This window comes from Lolium rigidum, chromosome 1 (genome assembly GCF_022539505.1).
Source record: "Lolium rigidum isolate FL_2022 chromosome 1, APGP_CSIRO_Lrig_0.1, whole genome shotgun sequence".
In the NCBI taxonomy this organism is placed as follows: Eukaryota; Viridiplantae; Streptophyta; class Magnoliopsida; order Poales; family Poaceae; genus Lolium; species Lolium rigidum.
The window spans coordinates 266,178,296-266,197,349 of NC_061508.1; the positions used below are offsets into that span (position 1 = coordinate 266,178,296).

The 19,054-nt window shown below is 40.4% G+C and overlaps 1 protein-coding gene and 2 long non-coding RNA genes across 11 annotated transcripts; 1 reads left to right on the plus strand and 2 right to left on the minus strand.

The window, feature by feature from the left end:
• Window positions 1-2,720: 2,720 nt before the first annotated feature.
• Window positions 2,721-6,323, plus strand: LOC124693477. 3 transcript variants are annotated; one of them, XR_007000034.1, is made up of 4 exons: window positions 2,721-3,516; window positions 4,397-5,113; window positions 5,188-5,348; window positions 6,111-6,323. It is a non-coding gene; the product is annotated as an uncharacterized LOC124693477 (long non-coding RNA). The 3 variants fall into 3 exon arrangements; XR_007000033.1 differs by having other exon boundaries at window positions 2,721-2,889; window positions 3,451-3,516; window positions 4,397-5,348; XR_007000032.1 differs by having other exon boundaries at window positions 4,397-5,348.
• A 3,777-nt stretch (window positions 6,324-10,100) lies between these two features.
• Window positions 10,101-12,382, minus strand: LOC124683642. Of its 3 annotated transcripts, none has more exons than XR_006996763.1 (3): window positions 12,233-12,382; window positions 11,110-11,167; window positions 10,101-10,554 (listed from the first exon to the last, which is right to left on the minus strand). It is a non-coding gene; the product is annotated as an uncharacterized LOC124683642 (long non-coding RNA). The 3 variants fall into 3 exon arrangements; XR_006996764.1 differs by having other exon boundaries at window positions 11,110-11,170; XR_006996765.1 differs by lacking the exon at window positions 11,110-11,167.
• Window positions 12,383-13,180: 798 nt separating this feature from the next.
• On the minus strand, window positions 13,181-17,861 carry LOC124683643. Of its 5 annotated transcripts, XR_006996767.1 has the most exons (6): window positions 17,435-17,861; window positions 16,852-16,898; window positions 16,590-16,718; window positions 15,935-16,248; window positions 13,870-13,906; window positions 13,181-13,220 (listed from the first exon to the last, which is right to left on the minus strand). XR_006996767.1 is itself a non-coding variant. In XM_047218122.1 (4 exons), the coding sequence occupies exons 1-3, from the start codon at window positions 17,497-17,499 to the stop codon at window positions 13,893-13,895; spliced, it is 393 nt and encodes a 130-aa protein (XP_047074078.1). In that variant the 5' UTR covers window positions 17,500-17,861; the 3' UTR covers window positions 13,181-13,220; window positions 13,870-13,892. The 5 variants fall into 5 exon arrangements, 1 of the variants encoding a protein (XP_047074078.1); XR_006996769.1 differs by lacking the exon at window positions 16,852-16,898 and having other exon boundaries at window positions 17,439-17,861; XR_006996768.1 differs by lacking the exon at window positions 16,852-16,898.
• Between the last annotated feature and the right edge of the window lie 1,193 nt (window positions 17,862-19,054).

Here is a 19,054-nt window from a genome sequence, read left to right on the forward strand (position 1 = left end):
AATACAATGAGATGCAGGGAAAGTTCGGAACAAGATAAAAATTCGAGAAGACAAACTACCTCGGGGAGAGGATTGGCGGAGCTGTATGGTTCCACGCGGCAAGAGGAGGGAATAGGATCCCTCTTGCTCAGCGAGGAAATTCTTCGAATCAGCTTCTCCAAGTCCTTCACAGAAAGATCATTGGAGAGCCTATTGGCGTCATTTTTACCAGCATACGTCCAGAGGGGATTTTTGCGAGCCTGAAGAGGTTGCACTCTAATCCTAAGAAAGTAGGCAGTGATTTGAACACCAGACAGCTCTTTGCCTCGAGTATTTTGAAGCTGATGAATACGAGACATAAGTGCTTCTGTCGCCTTTTTCTCTTCTTCGGAAGCTTCAACATCCCAGGAGCGGTGGCGTTGAATTTTGGCACTTCCGTCGAAAGGGATTATGTTGTGTTCTACAGAATTGGCACTTTCTTCGTGTATGTAGAGCCACCTTTTGCGCCATCCTTGGACGGAGTCAGGAAATTTGACGTCGAAGTAATCAACGTCAGTTCGGACACAGATAACAACGCCGCCTATGTTATAGGTGGCGTTGTGGGAGCCATTGCGACGGAGGCAGAAAATGCGTTTCCACAGAGCCCAGCTTAGGAGGGATTCCAAGGAAGCATTTCGCACGACGCGTGATAAAAATAGAAATATGGAGGATGGAATTGGGGGTCACGCGGTGCAGTTGAATCCCATAAACAAAAAGAAGGCCGCGGAGGAAATCGTGAATTGGGGCAGAAAGGCCGCGGATGAGGTGATCAACGAAACTAACCCGGTACTCCATTGGAGGGTTTGGGTAGCTTTCTTCGCTGGGAAAGCGGATGGCGTCCTCTTTCTTCATCAGGCCAAGCCTCTTCAGCATGTTGATGTCTTGGTTGGAGATTTTAGATCTCTCCCACTCAAGATCTTCAGCGGCCATCTTGGACTCTGGAGTACTGTGGCGAGTGAGTCGCGTGCGCGGTGGCATCAACGGCACTGGAAAAGCAACGTTCGTGCGTGCGGAAGATTAAAGAGAGTTGGGCGCAGGGGAAGTTTTTGCAAAGAGGAACAGATGTGCGGCGCAAGCGAAGGAGTGAACCGAGGTTGAAGAAAGGTTTATATAGGAATCGGGCGAAGCAATGCACCGTTGGATGAAGAAATCGTGTGGTGAAAAAAGATCTTGTAGATAAAAGGATAAAAAGGTATTTTTACTGAGATGGAATAAAACAGGCGTTACCGTACGTGCGCCAGGAAAAGCGGAGGACGTGTGTCCCCCACTTGCACGACGTGTCAACGTGGTGGAAACAATGGACCTACAAGGCAGAAAAATCCCGACTATTAATAGAGATGAAGTGAATTTGACTAAGGGAAGCGTGCCGACAAGAAAAATAAAAGAAGATTGGCGACAGGAGAAGTTATTTGAATACTTCGGGAGCCTTTGGTCAAATACAAGTTTTTGCCCAAATGCTCGGGGGCTACTTTGATAAAAGTAAAATTTCGAGTATGGCAATGTAGAAATTGTGGGGGGCTACTCCCATCGGGAGCGCTGTTCGCGCACCCGAGAGATGAACAGAAAATTATATCGGGAAATAATGACAATATAGCGACAAGGTGGACTAAAATGTTGAGCCTACAACCAAGCACAAGTTCTTGGCTGTAGCCTCGGGGGCTACTCCCATCGGGAACGCTGTTCGCGTGCCCGATGAAATTAAAAAAGAAAAAAGATCGAAAAGCAAGAGAGTATATTTCGAGTTATAATTAACTCTACATATACTCCCATCGGGAGAGCAATATAAGTCATATTTGACTCGATAAAATGTGCCATTCCAACAACCGGAAAAGCACTCGACAATATATTCTCAGAACGCCAAAGTTGCGATCAATTTCTGAATGCCGCAAATTTGCGAAGGTAAGACCCCAGATCCGTTCTGCTGGGCGTGGCATCGCCGAAGACTGCGCTCTGCTACTTTTATCCGTATCAACAGATACGAAGAAAAATCCTAACGGACGCGTTAGGTACTCGATAAATTTGACTGGGACTCGGCAGAATGGTAAGACCTTAAGCGGCACTCGTCGAAGTTTGCACCAAGTATCCCGAGATCATGTCCAGGGACGTGATCTTGAAGTAGGTTTTTGCGGATTGCCACTAGAGCAGTTAACTAGTACCTGATCCGTCAGATGAACTAGCCCCAATTACCATTATCCCTGTACAATATAGAATTTTATATGAAGAAATATAAAAAAAGTTAAAGCTCTCGAATAAAAATAAACAGTGGAGATTTTCCCTGACTCTACGATTCAAGCAAAATCTCGGGGGCTACTGACATAGGCATCCCAAATGGGCTTGCCGAAGATAGTACCCGGGGTTTACTGAAGGCCCACTACCCGAAGAATAAGAAGATTCGGGAGTCCAAGATATATTAAGGAAAGTTAGAGTTGTAATAGGAAGTGCTATTTGTAATCTGGCGGGATAAGTTAGAAACCGTCCCGGACTCTGTAACTTGTACAAAACGAAACCCTCGGCTCCGCCTCCTATATAAAGGGGGAGTCGAGGGACGAAGAGATCATCGAATCATTGTCTACAAACCCTAATTTTCATAATCGTCGAGTACTTTTCGGCTGAAACCTTCGAGATCTACTTGCCCTCTACTTCTAACTAAACCCTAGCCTACAATTCATAGGCATTGACAAGTTGATACCTTGTCAGCAAGAGCGCCGTCTGCAGGAGTGGTGTATGTTTGGTAGACATACCGCCGGGGTTGAGGGGCTTCTGAAGGTGGTTGACTTGGAGGGAGAAAGGAGCAATGGTTTTGCGGCTTAAGTCGTGGCGAGCAGGGCTTGGAGGCGACGACCACGGGAGCCAGCCGCGTGGTGCTGCAATGTACGTTGTAGCCCCCTGAACTCTAACTCAGTTAGGATTTGTCAGAAGTGGATGCAGTTCAGCAGGGGTTTGGAGTCCCACAAGCAGGGTCTCGGAACGGTCCAAAGAGGATTGAGCAATGAGGACAGCCAAAAAGATATAGTAGGAGGCTATTCATAGAAGCTACTTTGCTAAATGGCATGTTTCATCTTACAATGATACTACTTTCCAGTGTGGTTGTGATACGGTGCATACGAGATACAACAGATTGTGCAACATGATTGCTACATTTGAGCCACTCAATCATGCAAACCAATTTTTTTCTTTTGAAATCTTAGCAATGTCTTAACTGTTTCAGGGGTGATGGCTTTGGGTATGTGTACTGCTGTAGTTATTGTGAAAATGGCAATAGAAAAAGCAAGAAAGAATTAGTAATAGGAAGATATCTCCCTTTATTTACTAATAATGTATATACGACATTTTTTAGGATTCTAATAAGTTCATTTCAAATTTAGTATCATGGATGGAGAGTTGATCTTGCAATTAGTCTGAATATGTGCATATTAATTTGCAATTTTTCAGAGAACAATAGACAGGGAAGATCCAATTGGAGGCAGTTACAAAGTTGCAATCACGAGGAAGGTTAAGGTATCTTTTTCCTTGCTAGATAAATGGTTGGCTCTGCATTTAATTAGGAAGTTGATTGAGTAAAGCTGTGCCTCGAATTCAGAAGTTAAGATGAATAGAAGGTGTAGTTTTAGCATTCTCATAGTATTCTGCGTAGATATAGTTTTGGTTCATGTGAACTGCTGGAGTTCAGCCAATGGACTCTACATACATTTTATGTGCAGTGGTTCTTATACAAATGTTCAGAGGTGACAAAAATATAGAGGGCTATCCATCTTTAGAAGAAAAAAAACATCTTTTTGAGACATAGATGGATTGATTCCGTATGCATGTATATTTTACCGGGATGTTCTTATTTTGATTACTAATTCAATGCATCTCCATCTCTGATATGTGTTGAGTAACGACCTGACAGCCCGCATACGGATTTTATCATTAATGATTGTAAGAATATTGGCTAATTCTAATCGCTTGAGTTTATAATCATATATGAGTCCCTGTTAAACAAATATCTGCACTAAGTGCCATTTTTGAACTCTCCTACTGCATCCATGTGATGGCCGGAAGTCGATCCATTGTCCTGAATGTTAGCTTATTCCTTAATGGTCATACACCAAAATTCTCCGATTTGGTTATTTTAGCTTCCTTTGTCAACAATAAGGTTATTTTATCTTTCTCAATTGTGATCAGACCTTTGTAATACATGGGACTGTGCAATTTTCCAACATATATATTTTCTCTTTGTACCCATTGAATACGAGAGAATTACTTTCTGGAGGGTTTATTCCAAATTGATTGATAAAATTTTCACATTAAGAACTCATTGACCTATTTTTCTGAACATTAAATCGTTATCATCTTTCCACTGAAGTTTTGAGGCTTATAGATATTTCTCTTGCAGGTTTGTCTTATTCATTCTTAAATTTCAGTTGAAGATTTTTCATCAACATCTCAGTCCGGCCTTAGTCACATGAACAAAATCATTGTTATTAGTTTTTGTTCTTACTAAACGCAGCTTGGGATCTGCTCAAACAGATTGGTCAGTATATTATATAAAGGCACAAGTTGTTCTGAGTCTAATTCTTCATACCAATAGTGCAGAAATATCTGCTAAGAAATAATTCCTAGGAAGAGCTACAGAAATAGCTATGTGAGAGAACGATGGGTATTTACTGCTCCCTATCAATCCATTATACATCATATAAAGATTGCTATGTTAAATAACCTGATTACATGTCCTTACTGCAACAGAACAGGGATGTATTACTGCAAATATTAACTAACTTCTTCATGATTTAGAGTATTCTATATAACTAAAAATAGTATGAGTTCTTTACCACTACAATATCCTGCAGATGAGCTCTTGATTATTCTGCCAAATCTCTCAGGAGTCAAGAGCATGTGTATAGATGGTTAAATGTGTGGACTGCTATGACACCATGTAGCCAAATCTGGTACATCTCTTTGCATCTAACAAAAACTCGGGACTTCCTATTGGCTTGAGTGAATACATGCATCCTAAACTGAATACTTGCTTGACTGAGTTAACGCGTTCATCTACACATCTGAATCATGACTAGCATGACTCACAAGCAGTTCCTCCAGATTTAAACTTGAGGTAGCCATTTTTTTTCTGATTCTTCATCTATTAGTTCCTTTTGTGATACAGTCCTTCGTGTTTTTTTCTTTCAGATCTAATTCCCGCAACTTCACTGGCACATAAACCATTTGATGTATTACTGAAAGATGCACGAGTGGTGGTTTCGGTTTTTCAGGGTCCTACAGTGATAGCATGCACATAAAGTATCTTTCAAAATGGCAAACTTCGAAATGCACACAGCTTCCTGTTAAAGGTATGTACTGCAACAATTCAACCAAGTATACAGAGTCAAATTTATTTGATTGCTTGAGGAATTAAGGCAACCTGTTTATGTATCAAGATGTCCTCCTTTTTTTTGTCCGAGATAATCAACTTAAGGCGTTCAATTAGTGAATAGATTTCCTTACTATTAAATTAAGAATTAATCTTTCAAAATAAATCAATTTGTTAAAGATACTCAACAGATTTGTTGTATTGCATGTCGCTTCTATGGATGTTAATTGCTAGCTACATCAGGTATAGTTAATCAAAAAGTTGCGGGTATTGGCTAAGCAATTTAAAAAGGTTTATCGGTGAGTGGAGGCCTCTCTCTCTCTCTCTATAACAGAAAACGTCTACCTGTTCGAACCGTCAGTTGGTGATTGGAAACAAAAAAAACTCAAATATGTCGAGCTGCATAAATATTGTTCTTCTCGGCGGTGCATACATTTTGGTGTAGATATATTTTTAGCTATGTTGCTTAACATCTGGGGTTTTCTTCATTGACGCATTTTTATTTACATGTCTACTATGTTGCTTTTTAGATGGTACAAGTGTGACATCGAACTGTGCTTTGTCATTCACAATGACTCTAATGTGCTTCTACACATACATATAATAACATCATTTCTTTTGCTGGTGTTTGAGGTTCATGTTGCATGTCCAACTGTCTCATTCTAAAAATGTAATATACTAATCAAGAACTATTAGGTTTAGTTTTCTAACTAATGCTGTTACACATAATTATATTTTGCAGGTGAATCCAACAGGCGGTGTAGCAATTTAAGGACACCCTGGTTGAAAGGCTTTGTCGCAATCATTGTTTAAATGGCTAATTAGTGAATACTTTCTCGGAAATGGATCAAGATGATGTAACTTCATGCGAGAACATTTTTATTTTCCTTCCTATCACTTCTAAGAGATTGCCGATCCATGTCTTTTTGAATGAGAAGTTCATAGTTTGCTTTAATGTGTAGTAACGTTACTCTTATGTGAAATCACACCGTCAGTTAAAATCTATATGTTATTCTTATTTTTCCTTGATATTTAGTTTGAATGATATTAGTAATGAATCAAATTTTCATGCTACAAATCCCTCAGCACTACCGTAGTAATCCATGTTATTGTGCGTTTTCTATCTATGTAATAAACCACAGTAAGACTATATCGCTGTGCTGATCTACCATGTAAACACACAATGTGTGTCTTGCAAATCGAATTATATGTATTATCAGCAATGCTTTGCCTGCTTACATTTCTGTTCCATACTTTACATATGCTCAGGCTGATCGTTCCATACTTTTTTTCGATAAAGGATCGTTCCATACTTAGTTTATACATACTCAGTCTGATCATTTGTTGCCATAATAATACATAGCAACATCGATGGACCCATTCTTAGGAGAGAACAAAAATTCTTGATACCATATTTACTGTCACATCTGAATCCCCGCTTGATGACGCAGAATGTGCAAGTTAAACTTCTCACGGGAATATCATTGAGAAGAGTGTGCATTGTACTATTTTACTGAAATTTATTCAATACATATTGAATTTTCTCAATGCTACCACCTGGGAACACTTCGAAAGATCCTGGAAGCGCAATTTGGGAAAAAGTCTGCCAAGCACTGAAGCACCTGCACCAACCGTTCGAGTCGTTGCTATGTCGTTGCCACTACTGTCACCAGGTCGCCACAACCAGGTTGTTAGGTTGTCATCTGCCTCTATTGTCGGGCTTCTCCATAGCCGTCGATGTGTTTTCCTCACATGGTTGTCGCCGTCAATGCAGTGGCGGAGCAGGAAACTCATATTGGGTACGTTGACTTGTTATTTTTAGACATATACATCAATAAATTAACTAAGTAAGAACTATCATCTATCGCATGGGGCGATAGGAAAATGATATTTTTTCTAAAAGAAGGTTGAACCCCGGGCCTCTGAAACAAAGAAGAAGATAAATAAGACGGCATCACTCTGAATACACTCACGGTCTAGAACTGTGAATTCTAGACTCATAATTTTGGAGTGATTGGTTTGCAGGGGTTGTCAATTAATAATTTTATTTTTCTATGAACCAAACGTTACCAAGACACTCACCACCACCATCCACAACCCAATAACAATATATATATAGCTGCCATAAAAAATAAGACGGCATAGCAACTGAACATAAAAAAAACTGGAACACCCTACAAGAACAAAAAAAAACAACTAAAACACATAAACGTTTGCCACCGCCAAAAAGTACCATCAACGAGCTACCATATTGCGCGGCGTGCCGCGCCTCTCATTGCTAGTCATATTTTAACAAGCCAACCAAGCAGCAACATGAGCCAGCTGAAATCAATCGACTAGTACTAGCTAGCTTGGTACGTGCATACAGGAAAAACTAGCTGAAATCGATCGACCTGCTTGTGTAGCTGCTTAATTAGGTGCTAGCTGAATCGAGCGTACGTGCAAATCGCGACGCAATAGAGGTTCGTGTGTACGTGCGTCGCGCCAGCAGATCTTCGTCTATTATCGCCGGACTACAATCAGCGGCAGTGGCTGGCACACTGATATTGCATAAATCATGACTGGCAGCTCAACCATCGGACTGAACCATAACAATGTGTATACCGAGTAATCCATAGTACTCGACCGTTGTACTATGCTTTTTTGTTAATCCCGTGGTCCATAGCACATGCAGTTTGTATGAACCACACGCATGGTTCACCATTTTTGCCAATCCTCACTGAGGAGAGTGTAGAAACAAACGCAGACATCATGTACCTGTATTCTCAAACGTAGATTCATCATGTGTATTTCCAAACGTTGCTTCATCATGTGTATTCTATAACGTAGATTAATTTGTATTACAGTCGAGGTTGGAGCAACATTTGCTCAGATTCTACATTGTAGAATACAGCTATCAATTCTTGCCAGCATGCTAACGGCTGGAAACGCCCCAACATATTCCGTTAGGTGATTCCACTGGTAGTCATTGAAATCTTGATCCCTTGATTTTCTTGCACACTATATCCAATGGCCAGTGATGGGTGCATAGCTAGCCACCATGGTAGCAAATCCGCGTCGATATATATATATATATATATATATATATATATATATATATAGGTCTGCTATTCTCGAACCAGTTCGAGAATAACTATTCTCGAACCCTTTCTGAACTTCCCGCTGCAGGGAAGTGAACTTCCTGGCGGAACACCAGATTTTCATGTGTTTTGGCGGACAGTATTTTGCGGCCAATTTTTGAACCTCTTATCAGAATGACGCATATGATATGGCGTTGGAAAGATATACAAATTTCGCATCTTTTTTGTTTCTATTTGTTTTCGAAATTATGTATGATTTAAAACTAATTTTAAATATGCCAAACTATGTTTTCACGGATTTCTCGATTTTACTGAACTTGTTTGGCTCTGGTTTTTAAACCGTTTGTCGGATTGATGGAAGTGATATGTCGTTGGAAAGCTATTAAGTAGGCGAAACTTTTTCATGTTGAACATTTTCCCAAATTCGTCACGGTTTAAGAGCAGATTTGAAAATGGTTGTTCCTATTTTTCCAAACTTCACGTTTTTTTAACGGTTTCTTAGGTTGTAATTTTTAACCGCTTGTCGGATTATTACAACTGATATGTCGTTGGATAGATATTGATTAAGCGAAACTTTTTCATGTTGAACATTTTTCAAAATTCCAAACTGTTTATAATTAATTTCAGAAATACCCACAATCGGATGCAACGCCGACTCGGAACATTTTAAAATTGTCTCACTTAGATTGATTAAGTGTGGCATGTCACCACCCTGGAGTATGAATAGAGTCATATCATTGCCAATTGCATGGGGTGGCGGTCGATTTGGGAAACCGGAGGCTGTACACAAGATTTTCATGCATATGATTTCCGCCCAGAAAATGCAGACTAGTTGAACTGCCCTGAATATGAGAGTGAACTTCTCAGGACATGCTAGTGAACTTCCTGACGGAGTATGTAAATTGTCGGTTTTGTTTTCAGCTTTTGTGATAGTTTTCAAACTTTCAATCAAAATGATACAAATTATACATCGCTGGAAAGTTATGAAAAAGTGCAGATTTTCATATAGAATATTTCCAAAAAAGTTATGGTTTAGGAGCAGTTCAAAATATACTAAAGTATGGAATTTTCGAACTTCTTTGTTTTTGTTCTATTTCTCTTAGTGGATTTCGATGTTTTGTATATCAAACCGCGGAAGCCTAAACAGTGAACTTCATTTGTTTTTAACATTTATAGGAAAAATATACATGTGCTTTACATTAGATATTTTCAGATGAATCACATGGTAACAGGATGCGTAGTAGACTGACATACGTACATACTGAACTTTCACACATATATAAAGTGAGCTTCCAGAAACAAATTCGACAAAAATCTTAATAATAAGGGATCTTCACATACATGCAAACCGAAGTTCTTAACAAATAAAGAGGAACTTCACAGAATAATATCAATATACAAAACAAATAGCTAGCAGCATCACAAAATACAAAATATCAATATACAAAACAAACTTCCAAAATAAAAATAAGCTAACTTCATATGGGGACGAGGTGAACTTCTTTTTCTATTTGAAGCCAGTGAACCAATCAATGCAAATATAGTGCCTGTGTGCTGCAACACAATTTACAAAAAAAGAATGAACTGCCAAGAGAATAACAGTGAACTTGAAGATACATAGTGAATAAATAATCATCCAAGAAAAACAAAACTTTCAGTATACACGGTGTACTTTTTGGTACTTAAAAAGTGAACTCGTAAAATTCATACAATGAACCGCATCCATTCGGTCTCAACACTAAACCATTAACAAAGCGAGAGAAACAAAACAATAGAAAGACAAATCTGGTTCACATCACTTATTCAATTTCTCAACCAAAACTATAAATTGAGATATCTATGAACTTCAAAGCTATAGCTTTCCCGACTTCACAATTCTGTCTCCCAGGGCTGCACAGCTCCAGCGTTGAGGGCAACGCCTCAGTGAACTGCTGCACAGCGTGAACTGATGATCTGTAAAATGTGAACTGATGAGCTCTAAAGAAAGGGCAGAGTACGCTTGGTCGAGCTTGCGGCGGCACCTGGTTGATGCAGCGGCTGAATGCTTACTGGACAGTGGACACTAGACCCCTTTATTCTCCCAAGCTAGCACCATCGCACATTAAACTGCAATATAAAAAGAACTACATCAGGCTGATTACTAGTATACAAACATCAATGCTGGTTAGCAAATAGTTGCTCACATAAGAGAATTTTGGAACTGCTGTTTCATCTATTCCAATTACATAATTATTAAGCTTGTATCAGATCACTTAGGCATTATAACAAACACCTATAAGTCATTGACACAAAGGATAAAGAATGCTTCTGGATAAGTGCACGCTTGTGAAGCTTTCTGAACTACTAGTTGTCTGCCCTGATATATTATTTATTTCAAGCCTAACAAAATCAAGTGCACACTTGTGAAGCTTTTTAGGTTTCAGCTAATTTTGAGATCAGTAATGCTCAATTTGTTGCAGAAAAAAATGTAAACTTGTTCTACATTTTTTCTCTGATATCAATTTGTATAGAGGGCTCTGGGCAACATATAGATCTTTCTTAGTGTTAAGAATGAGTATGACAACATAAGAATAGGGAACTAGTACAGAATCATGAATGCATGTGCATAGTTTACTAGATAATTATCTTAAGTTTAGCATTCAAATCCCCATGGAGTATTACCAGATCATCATTCCACATCTTAGATATAGCATAGGAGGCTCGATCAAGTAGTGTTCCTCTACTATACAGAAAAAAGACAGCATAAGGATACTAGTAAACAGTGATAGATGGTCAAGAGGAAAAGAAATAGTAGATAATGCTTTTATATAGCAAAACAAGATTGCTCCGAGCGCCTCCATTTCAGTAACATGCATTTTGTTCAAATGAAATTCATTTTATTTGCAGAGTGAACTTCCCTTTTACACCAAATGAACTCACTATGACCATTTAGTTTGTTTCATAGATGAATGAAATGAACATTCACGATGTACATGAGCTTCCACTTATGTGCAAAGTGAACTGTCCAACAAAAGTGAAATATACACGAAACTAACTCTATCATTTACATTCCAATGGAGAACTAGAGAAAACAATATCTGTTTTCGTGGTATTCCCTTTAGAAGTGGAATATCATTTATTTTTTAAGCGAACCACTCTATCTTAATAGGTGGACTTCCTTTTTATAAAAGTAAACGGAGTGAATCTCAAGAGAGAAAAGTGAACTCCCTGACAAAAAAAAACTTGAATCATAGAAGGGAACTTGACAACAACATGTGAAGTGCATTTAGTAGAAAATCAAAGAGTGAAATTATTACGGGCGAAGTGCAAGTACCCAGAATATTTTGCCCAAATAAAAATCTAACACACAATCTGCAAGCACATCACTATGATTTTTTAGCTATATAAATCTGACCACTATTCAAGAACAAGAAGAGAAAAATTTACATCTCAAAAATTGGTCGATGGAGGGCGGGCGCGTGTGTGAAATCCCGTGGATATGCATGTGAACTCCCGGGTTGGGCATCGCCGGACTCGCATCGATGCAGGTTAACTACTCAAACATTGTTTTTTTTCTACAGGACCGGGAACTTCTTTGTAGCCTAATTGAACTACTCAAAGTTAACAAGTGAACCGCTCGATGCTGTAAAATCCCTATGAAAGAAATGAACTTTTTCATACACGCCAAGAGAACATTTTTAACAAGGCGTCTACTCCTATAATAGCATACATCCTCAAAGTAGATCGGAACTATTGCAATGTTCTGAATAAGGAGCAAGGAAGAAGTTCAGATAAGGGCACCGACCTCTACCCGGGCATCCCCTGTTGGCTGTTACTGTGAGACGAGAGCCCTAGGGCATGACAAGTGAACTTCCTGGAAAGGACAACACAAACTCATAGCATGAGTAGAACTGGACTTCGGATTTAAAAGTTTCTGAACTTCTAAAATAAATCCATTCTTATCAATAAAAGTCGCGAGCTACCAACCAACCAGCAAATCAATTAGAACAAGAAAATACATAGCATTAAGTCTCCATCGATGCATTTCAAGGAGTTGACAAAACCTCGCTGAAAAGAAAAATGTAAAAATCTCCAGCGGTTCACAAATTCACAAACTGCTTCTAGGCAATTTTTACAAAGATTTTTAGTAAAGCAAAGACAGGCAGAGAAAATAGAAATTATAGATCAAAGAAAGAGGTAAAAATCAATTTCCAGCTAATATGTTGCACCTCCGGTGGGTTTTCACCTTGTAATTGACGAACTGAACTTCGTGACAATATAAGGTGAACTTTCACAGAGCGTAAAAGTGAACTTCGTGACAATATAAGGCATGTACCCGTACATGTTTACTTTTTAGATTAGCAAGGAAAGGGGCAACGAATGGAGAAACACTTTAAAATTAGATTCCTCCTGGCATAGGTATATGTTTGCAGCATGTCCGGTTATCTTATTACAAGATTATGCTGACTGGAAGCAACTAGAGAACCATATTTAAGGACTCTGAGATGGTAAAATACACAAGGCAACAACAGGTTATGTGCAGATAGTTATCGTTTGATGCTCGTGACTCATCATGCAATTATGAGCAATAAGATAGATAGTGTGACTAGGGTAATCGGATGACAAATTCCGTAGTTCAAACAAAATACGAAGATAAGTAGGGTATTATCAAGATGAACGAGCCGACCCGGGTCTCAACTACCTTGGATGCGGGGGCCCCTGCATCCGAACTTCTCATGGACTCCATCGGACGAGACAACGAAAGAGAGCGGCCTGGTGCTTTCCTCGAGCTCCTAAAAATATAGAGTGAACTTGTCAATAGAGAAATGTGAACTTCTATTATTTTTTCCCATCAGCCACACATCAGTAATAGCAGCACCCATGAAACGAACTCCGCAACAAGTAAAAGTGAACTTCAGAACATGTGTTACAGCTACCATTTGTGAAGTTTTTTTAAGCTTAATTTCTGAACTTTATTTTCAAGAATCACATGCAAAACTACCAAAACAACCAGCCAAGCTAGAGTAATTCAAAGTTTCAAATTCGGCAGAATACTTGGATTTCTTGTGATCTTTATTAATTACAGAACTAGTATCCTAGCTGCAGCTTGCAGTTCACAATCGACATAAACAGCAGTCGGCAGTTTCAGACTCAAGAAAATGAAATGAACTTCTAGAATGACAAATCAAACGCCTGGCATGTTCGGAGTGAAGTTGAAGAGAACAAACATTTTTAACATCCCGGATGCACGAAGCGAACTTCCCTGACACAGAGTAATGTACTGCTAGCAAATACTGATAAATGTGCACTTCCCTAGGCGAAAGTTTTCCATTCTATGTATTTTCTCAATACAACTCCTAACAAAAATACACGCAATCTGTAAGAAAAGAACTTGTGGACATGGACACTACTGGACACGTGTAAAAGAAAAATCGAACTTACATGAATGAATCTCCCTGTCCATGTCAGGTTTGGGATACTGGCACAAAGAGGGAAACTGAATTAGTGTGGCATTAGGGATATGAAAGATGATACTAGCACAAAGTGAGAAACTAAATGAGTTTGGCAACAGTATTAGGTATGTAAAAACAGCGAGAAAGCTATACGAAGAATCTTATACATCAAGGTTTTACAAAGCGAACTTCCGAAATTCGAAGAGTGATTTTCAATTTCCTTTATGCTTTTTTTTGCAGTAATTTTTTCATGAAACATCACGTTTTTGCAGAATGAACTTCGTAACAAGCGAATTGTGAACTTCCAAATTGCTACTGGCAAATCAATGAGGAAAGGTACACACCAGCAAGATCTATCAGCACAAAAAATGTGGACTTGTGGTTCATTATAAATTCTGCTGGCTAGTTGTGTAGCTGAAAAGATTTCTCTGGTAAGCATCAAACCTGTGCAGAAGTTCACGATTATGCGGACTCCCCAAGAATTTCAACGCCATATAGAGGGAACTTCGGGGCTGTTCGAAGTGAACTCCCCAACTAAAATTATGAATTGCGACATGTTTATGTGAACTTTCTATGGTGAAATCCTAGCCCAATCAAAGTAAATTTGACCCAATCAAATAGCACTTCCTACCCATCTGAACATTTTCACTGTCCAAAAAAAAAACAAGTAGCAAGAGATGTAAACTTCATGAATTTGGAGAAGTGAACTACACGGATTAGAAGAAGTTAACTTCACCAATAGTGCACACATCCTGGCAATGCTCCTGAGAGAACATCGTCGGCATTCTGTAGCCGCTCAAGTAATGCGCAAACGCTGAATTACGACCTTTTTCTTTTTTTTTCTTATTTTGCCGAGTGAACTACCTATGTCGAATTAGTGAACTGCTTAAATATCATTTATTTTACCCCATGGAACTATTTTTTATTATCACTACGCATCAGAAGTGGTAAAAGGAAAGAAATGCCATTAGAAAACACCAATAACATGCATGCCACAGGATATACTGCAGTGTTGCTCAGTTAGAATGATCTTACAATACCGTAGGATATGCTATGAAAAATTCAGTAGTGTGAACTTCTTTCTTCTAGTTAATGAACCACACATCAACAATATATGTATCAAAAGTAAGATCCAACCAAGATCCAGAAAATATGCATATTTTTCGAGGTGAACGTGTTGCGAGTTTGAACCAAACTCATGTATTTGAAATTGGAGAGTTCAGAAGCAGTAGAGAAAAAAGTCAACTAAAAACGATTCAAACTCCTAGGATTAAAAAAGTGAACTCGTGACTAAAAAAAGAGTGAATCCCCGCGCTGGTAGAACAGAACTTCTCAGACAAATAAACTGAGCCAAATGACTTCACTGCACTGCCAGGTGGACAAAACGAGCAAAAATACAGATTTTGGCATGACTACCAATACGCCAACAATGAACTTCTCAAGGACACAGAGTAAACCACCAAACACAGATTTTGGCATATCATTGGGAGTTAACTTTTACAGATCATATCATTGGAGTGCAACATCTACTCAAATTCACAATCACAAGAGAAAATGAACTTCTCAGGAAAATAAAGGTTAACTTCCACGCCTTCTTCGTTTCTTTAAACCACAAAGCAGACAAAAAGAACTCGTTGAAAATAAAATACGAACTTGCTATTTGAACAACTATATATGTACGTTCAGACCTGCACAAGTAGCAAGAAGATGCAAACTTCATGAATTTGGAGAAGTGGACTACACGGATTAGAAGAAGTTAACTTCACCCATAGTGCACTCATCCTGGCATTGCTCATGAGAGAACATCGTTGGCATTCTGCAGCCGCTCAAGTAATGCGCAAACACTGAACTACAACCTTTTTCTTTTTTCTTATTTTGCCAAGCGAACTATCTATGTCAAATTAGTGAACTGCTTAAATATCATTTATATTGCACAGAGTGGACTTCAATTGTTAAATCTGGTTAAGTAGAGTAATTCTAGATCAGCATCAGGCAGTTCAGAGTTGTGCAGGTCATCGAGCAAGTTCACAAACCAGTCAGCAGGAAACGTATACCTTGAACAGGACGGCGCACGACCTGGAAACTGTAGCCCATCATGTCGCCGTCACCCTGGAACAGCAGGAGGCCACGCTGGTGCAGGGACAGCGCTCCCAGCGCCTCATGTTGGCTCCTGGCCGCACACACAAGACTGCTGGGGGTAGGCGTGGGGTGGACTCCCCGGTGGCGCATGGCGACTCCAAGGGGAGGCTCGAGCCAGGGAAGGGGATGGGTGCAGCTAATTGATCCCGCGCTAGTGGACTCCTGGGCAGCGACGGGTGGACTCCTGTGGCTGTTCCGAGCATGGCGGAGCCAAGGGAGGGTGCACTTCCTATTTTAAGCATGGTTCAGACAAAATCACAGTGAATCAATTCTTATATTTCGAGAAACTAGAGCAATTAATAACATGGCAGTGTGAAGCGCACAAACAAAAAAAGTAAAAGTGAATTCAATCATGGATGAAATAAACATTCAAAGTGAATTGCCCGTGCGAACCAAGTGAACTTCAATGTTAACTACTCTCAACACATTTAAAAAAACTACTCTGAACAGACGAAGGTAAATATAAACTTCTCGACAAAAGGGGTGGACTTCCGCAACAAACAAAGTGGACTTTGAATAGCTAGTTTATTATGTTTGTCAAAATAAACCCTGGAAGTGTTTCAACATTACCTTGTCCCTGTGTGCATCTTTGTTCCGATAAATGAATAACTAGCTGATTAATAAAATAGCTAGCTGATTATGAATCAAACCCTTCCGCTGAAAAAACTTAATTTTTGCCTTCGGCTGAAGTGAACTCCCCTGAAAACAAATAAAAGTGAATTTTCCAATGACACACAACATGGATTATATGTGAAAAACACTGAAATGTTGTAGTTATTTTCGTAAAGAAAAAATGTTGCAACATTATAGAAGCTTAAAGGAGGCAGCGTACTTGTGAGAAACAGCGATAAACTGAGCTGCACCATGGCTAACAGTAAACTGCACCAATGCCAAACGTGAAGTATTCCAAATAAAAATGAAATGAACTTTCATGCGTTGCACAATTGAACTTTCTGTATATTTAAATGAACTGCTCGACAATAAGATGATTTTTCAGTGAGACAAGCTGAACTACGAATGCGTTCATATTGAACTTCGGGGGCATTCAAACTGAAATGAACAATTAAGATACACATGTAATATCCATTTTCCACATCAGGGACAAATGAGTAGTCCAATTTAATCTGAACTCTCAAAATATTCTCATACGCTCGGGTAATTCTTCATATCCGTGCTCATCCTAGTCAATCTGGGAATGCAAAGCAAAAGGATGACCACATAATGGTCACTTGTACACATATTTCATTCATCAATTTCCCAGCAGACTAGAATAGCGCCTCATAATCAATCAGTTTTAAACCCATTTTATCTCTCCTAATGTTTCTGTAATTAGTTATTAACGAACCAATTCAATAAGCGCTAGTTATCAACGAAAAAGAAAAGAACAGGGATTGTGATGAGAATGTTGTACATACACACCCTTGACGACCACCCCCTGGTTGTTGGTAAACACAAGCCTCTTCCTGCAGAGCCATACCATCTTGGCACCCCAAAGCCCCCAAGCGGCCTGCTGCTGGCGATGGAGTGAACTTCACAAGTTCATCTCTCAACGGTGCTTGTCTGCTTGTTGCTGGTAAGAGGAACACGGGAGAGGCGGCACTGCTGGTCACCAACAGTTGCAGTGCACACCGCACCGGACTAACAGGGGATGAGTGGGTGGACTCCCCGGCACCACGCACTGGAGTGTCGATGGAGGCGCGGCGAACCGGGTTCAGCTCCGCCGGAGTTCTGAAGAGGGCACAACATAGTGGGCATCTGGCGATGTTGGCCGGAGATGGTCAAGATACAGGTCAGGGGGTCGGGCGTCCCCTGCGCCAGCCAATCGCGCAGCAGGGGAAGAAAGTGGCGGATCCGGCCGTGCGCGCGTCAGGTTGTGGGGCGGCCGCGGCGGATGAGCGCGAGGCAGGTGGTTGGGGGCGGCGGCGGCCGTGCGAACGGCAGGGGGTGGCGGCGGATGGGCGTGCGGCAGGTGGTTGGGGGCGGCGGCGGCCGTGCGCACGGCAAGGGGTGGCAGCGGATGGGGCGCGCGGAAGGTGGTTGGGGGCGGCGGCGGCCGTGCGCGCGGCAAGGGGTGGCGGCGGATGGGCGCGCGGCAGATGGTGGAGGCGGCGCCGGCCGTGCGCGCGGCAGATGGTGGGTCGGCGCCGGCCGTGCGTTCGACAGGTGGTGGGGGCGGCGTCGGGCGGTGCGGGAAGCCGGGGAGGAGCCTGGGCGTTGCCCGCCGGCGAAGGGTGGGGATCGGATACGAGCAGGAGGGTCGGGGTGGTCTGGGGCGTTTTTTTTTTTTTTTGATCTTGTTGGGGGCGATTTCTCCTCGGGCGTTCAGATGGGATGTGTTCGGGATAAGTTAGTAAGCGGGAATAGGGGGTTCGAGAATAGCTATTCTAGAACCCCTCTTAAGGGGGGTTCGAGAATAGTCCAGCTCTATATATATATATATATATATATATATATATATATAGGATAAATACTTCCTACCCCTGGGTGTAGTTACACCCATGTCTAATATACTACCATACGGAAGTATTTATGATACTTTATCGGTTTGAGTATGTTCGTATACTATATCTAAGATACTCTAAATAATGTTTTGTGAAAAAAATGCAAGTGAACCCATAGTTTGCACTATATATCCGAAATACATGCATATGTATACGTATAAAATGAGTCTACGTAAAAAAATGTACATACTGCCTGCAAAGTAGTATATATACTTCCAAAATAGTTTTATATACTTCATACTACATGTACATACTATCCGGTATGATAGATACTCTCTAGATTATGAGAAACACGCGTGGGTGTAACTACACCCGGGTGTAGTATGAATATGTCCTATATATATATATTATCCTAACTATATTGTTGCGTACGCTATTATGTAGAATGAAGACACCCCGCCGACGTGGAGCAAGACCTGTGGCTTTTTCTTACAAAGCAGCAACTCAAAAGTGAAATTCTATTTCCTTACCATTTTGGGTGAGTGTTTCTGTCTTGAGCACATTCTCTTTTGTTTACTCCATGCATGGTATGTC

Bases quoted from the DNA above. Each gene is read 5' to 3' on its own strand.
- LOC124683643 (XM_047218122.1), bottom strand. From the start codon at position 17,499: ATGGTATGGCTCTGCAGGAAGAGGCTTGTGTTTACCAACAACCAGGGG. The intron at 16,249-17,434 runs GTATGTACAACA...TGCTTAAAATAG, and splicing joins GGGGTGGTCGTCAAGGGTGT to GAAGTGCACCCTCCCTTGGC.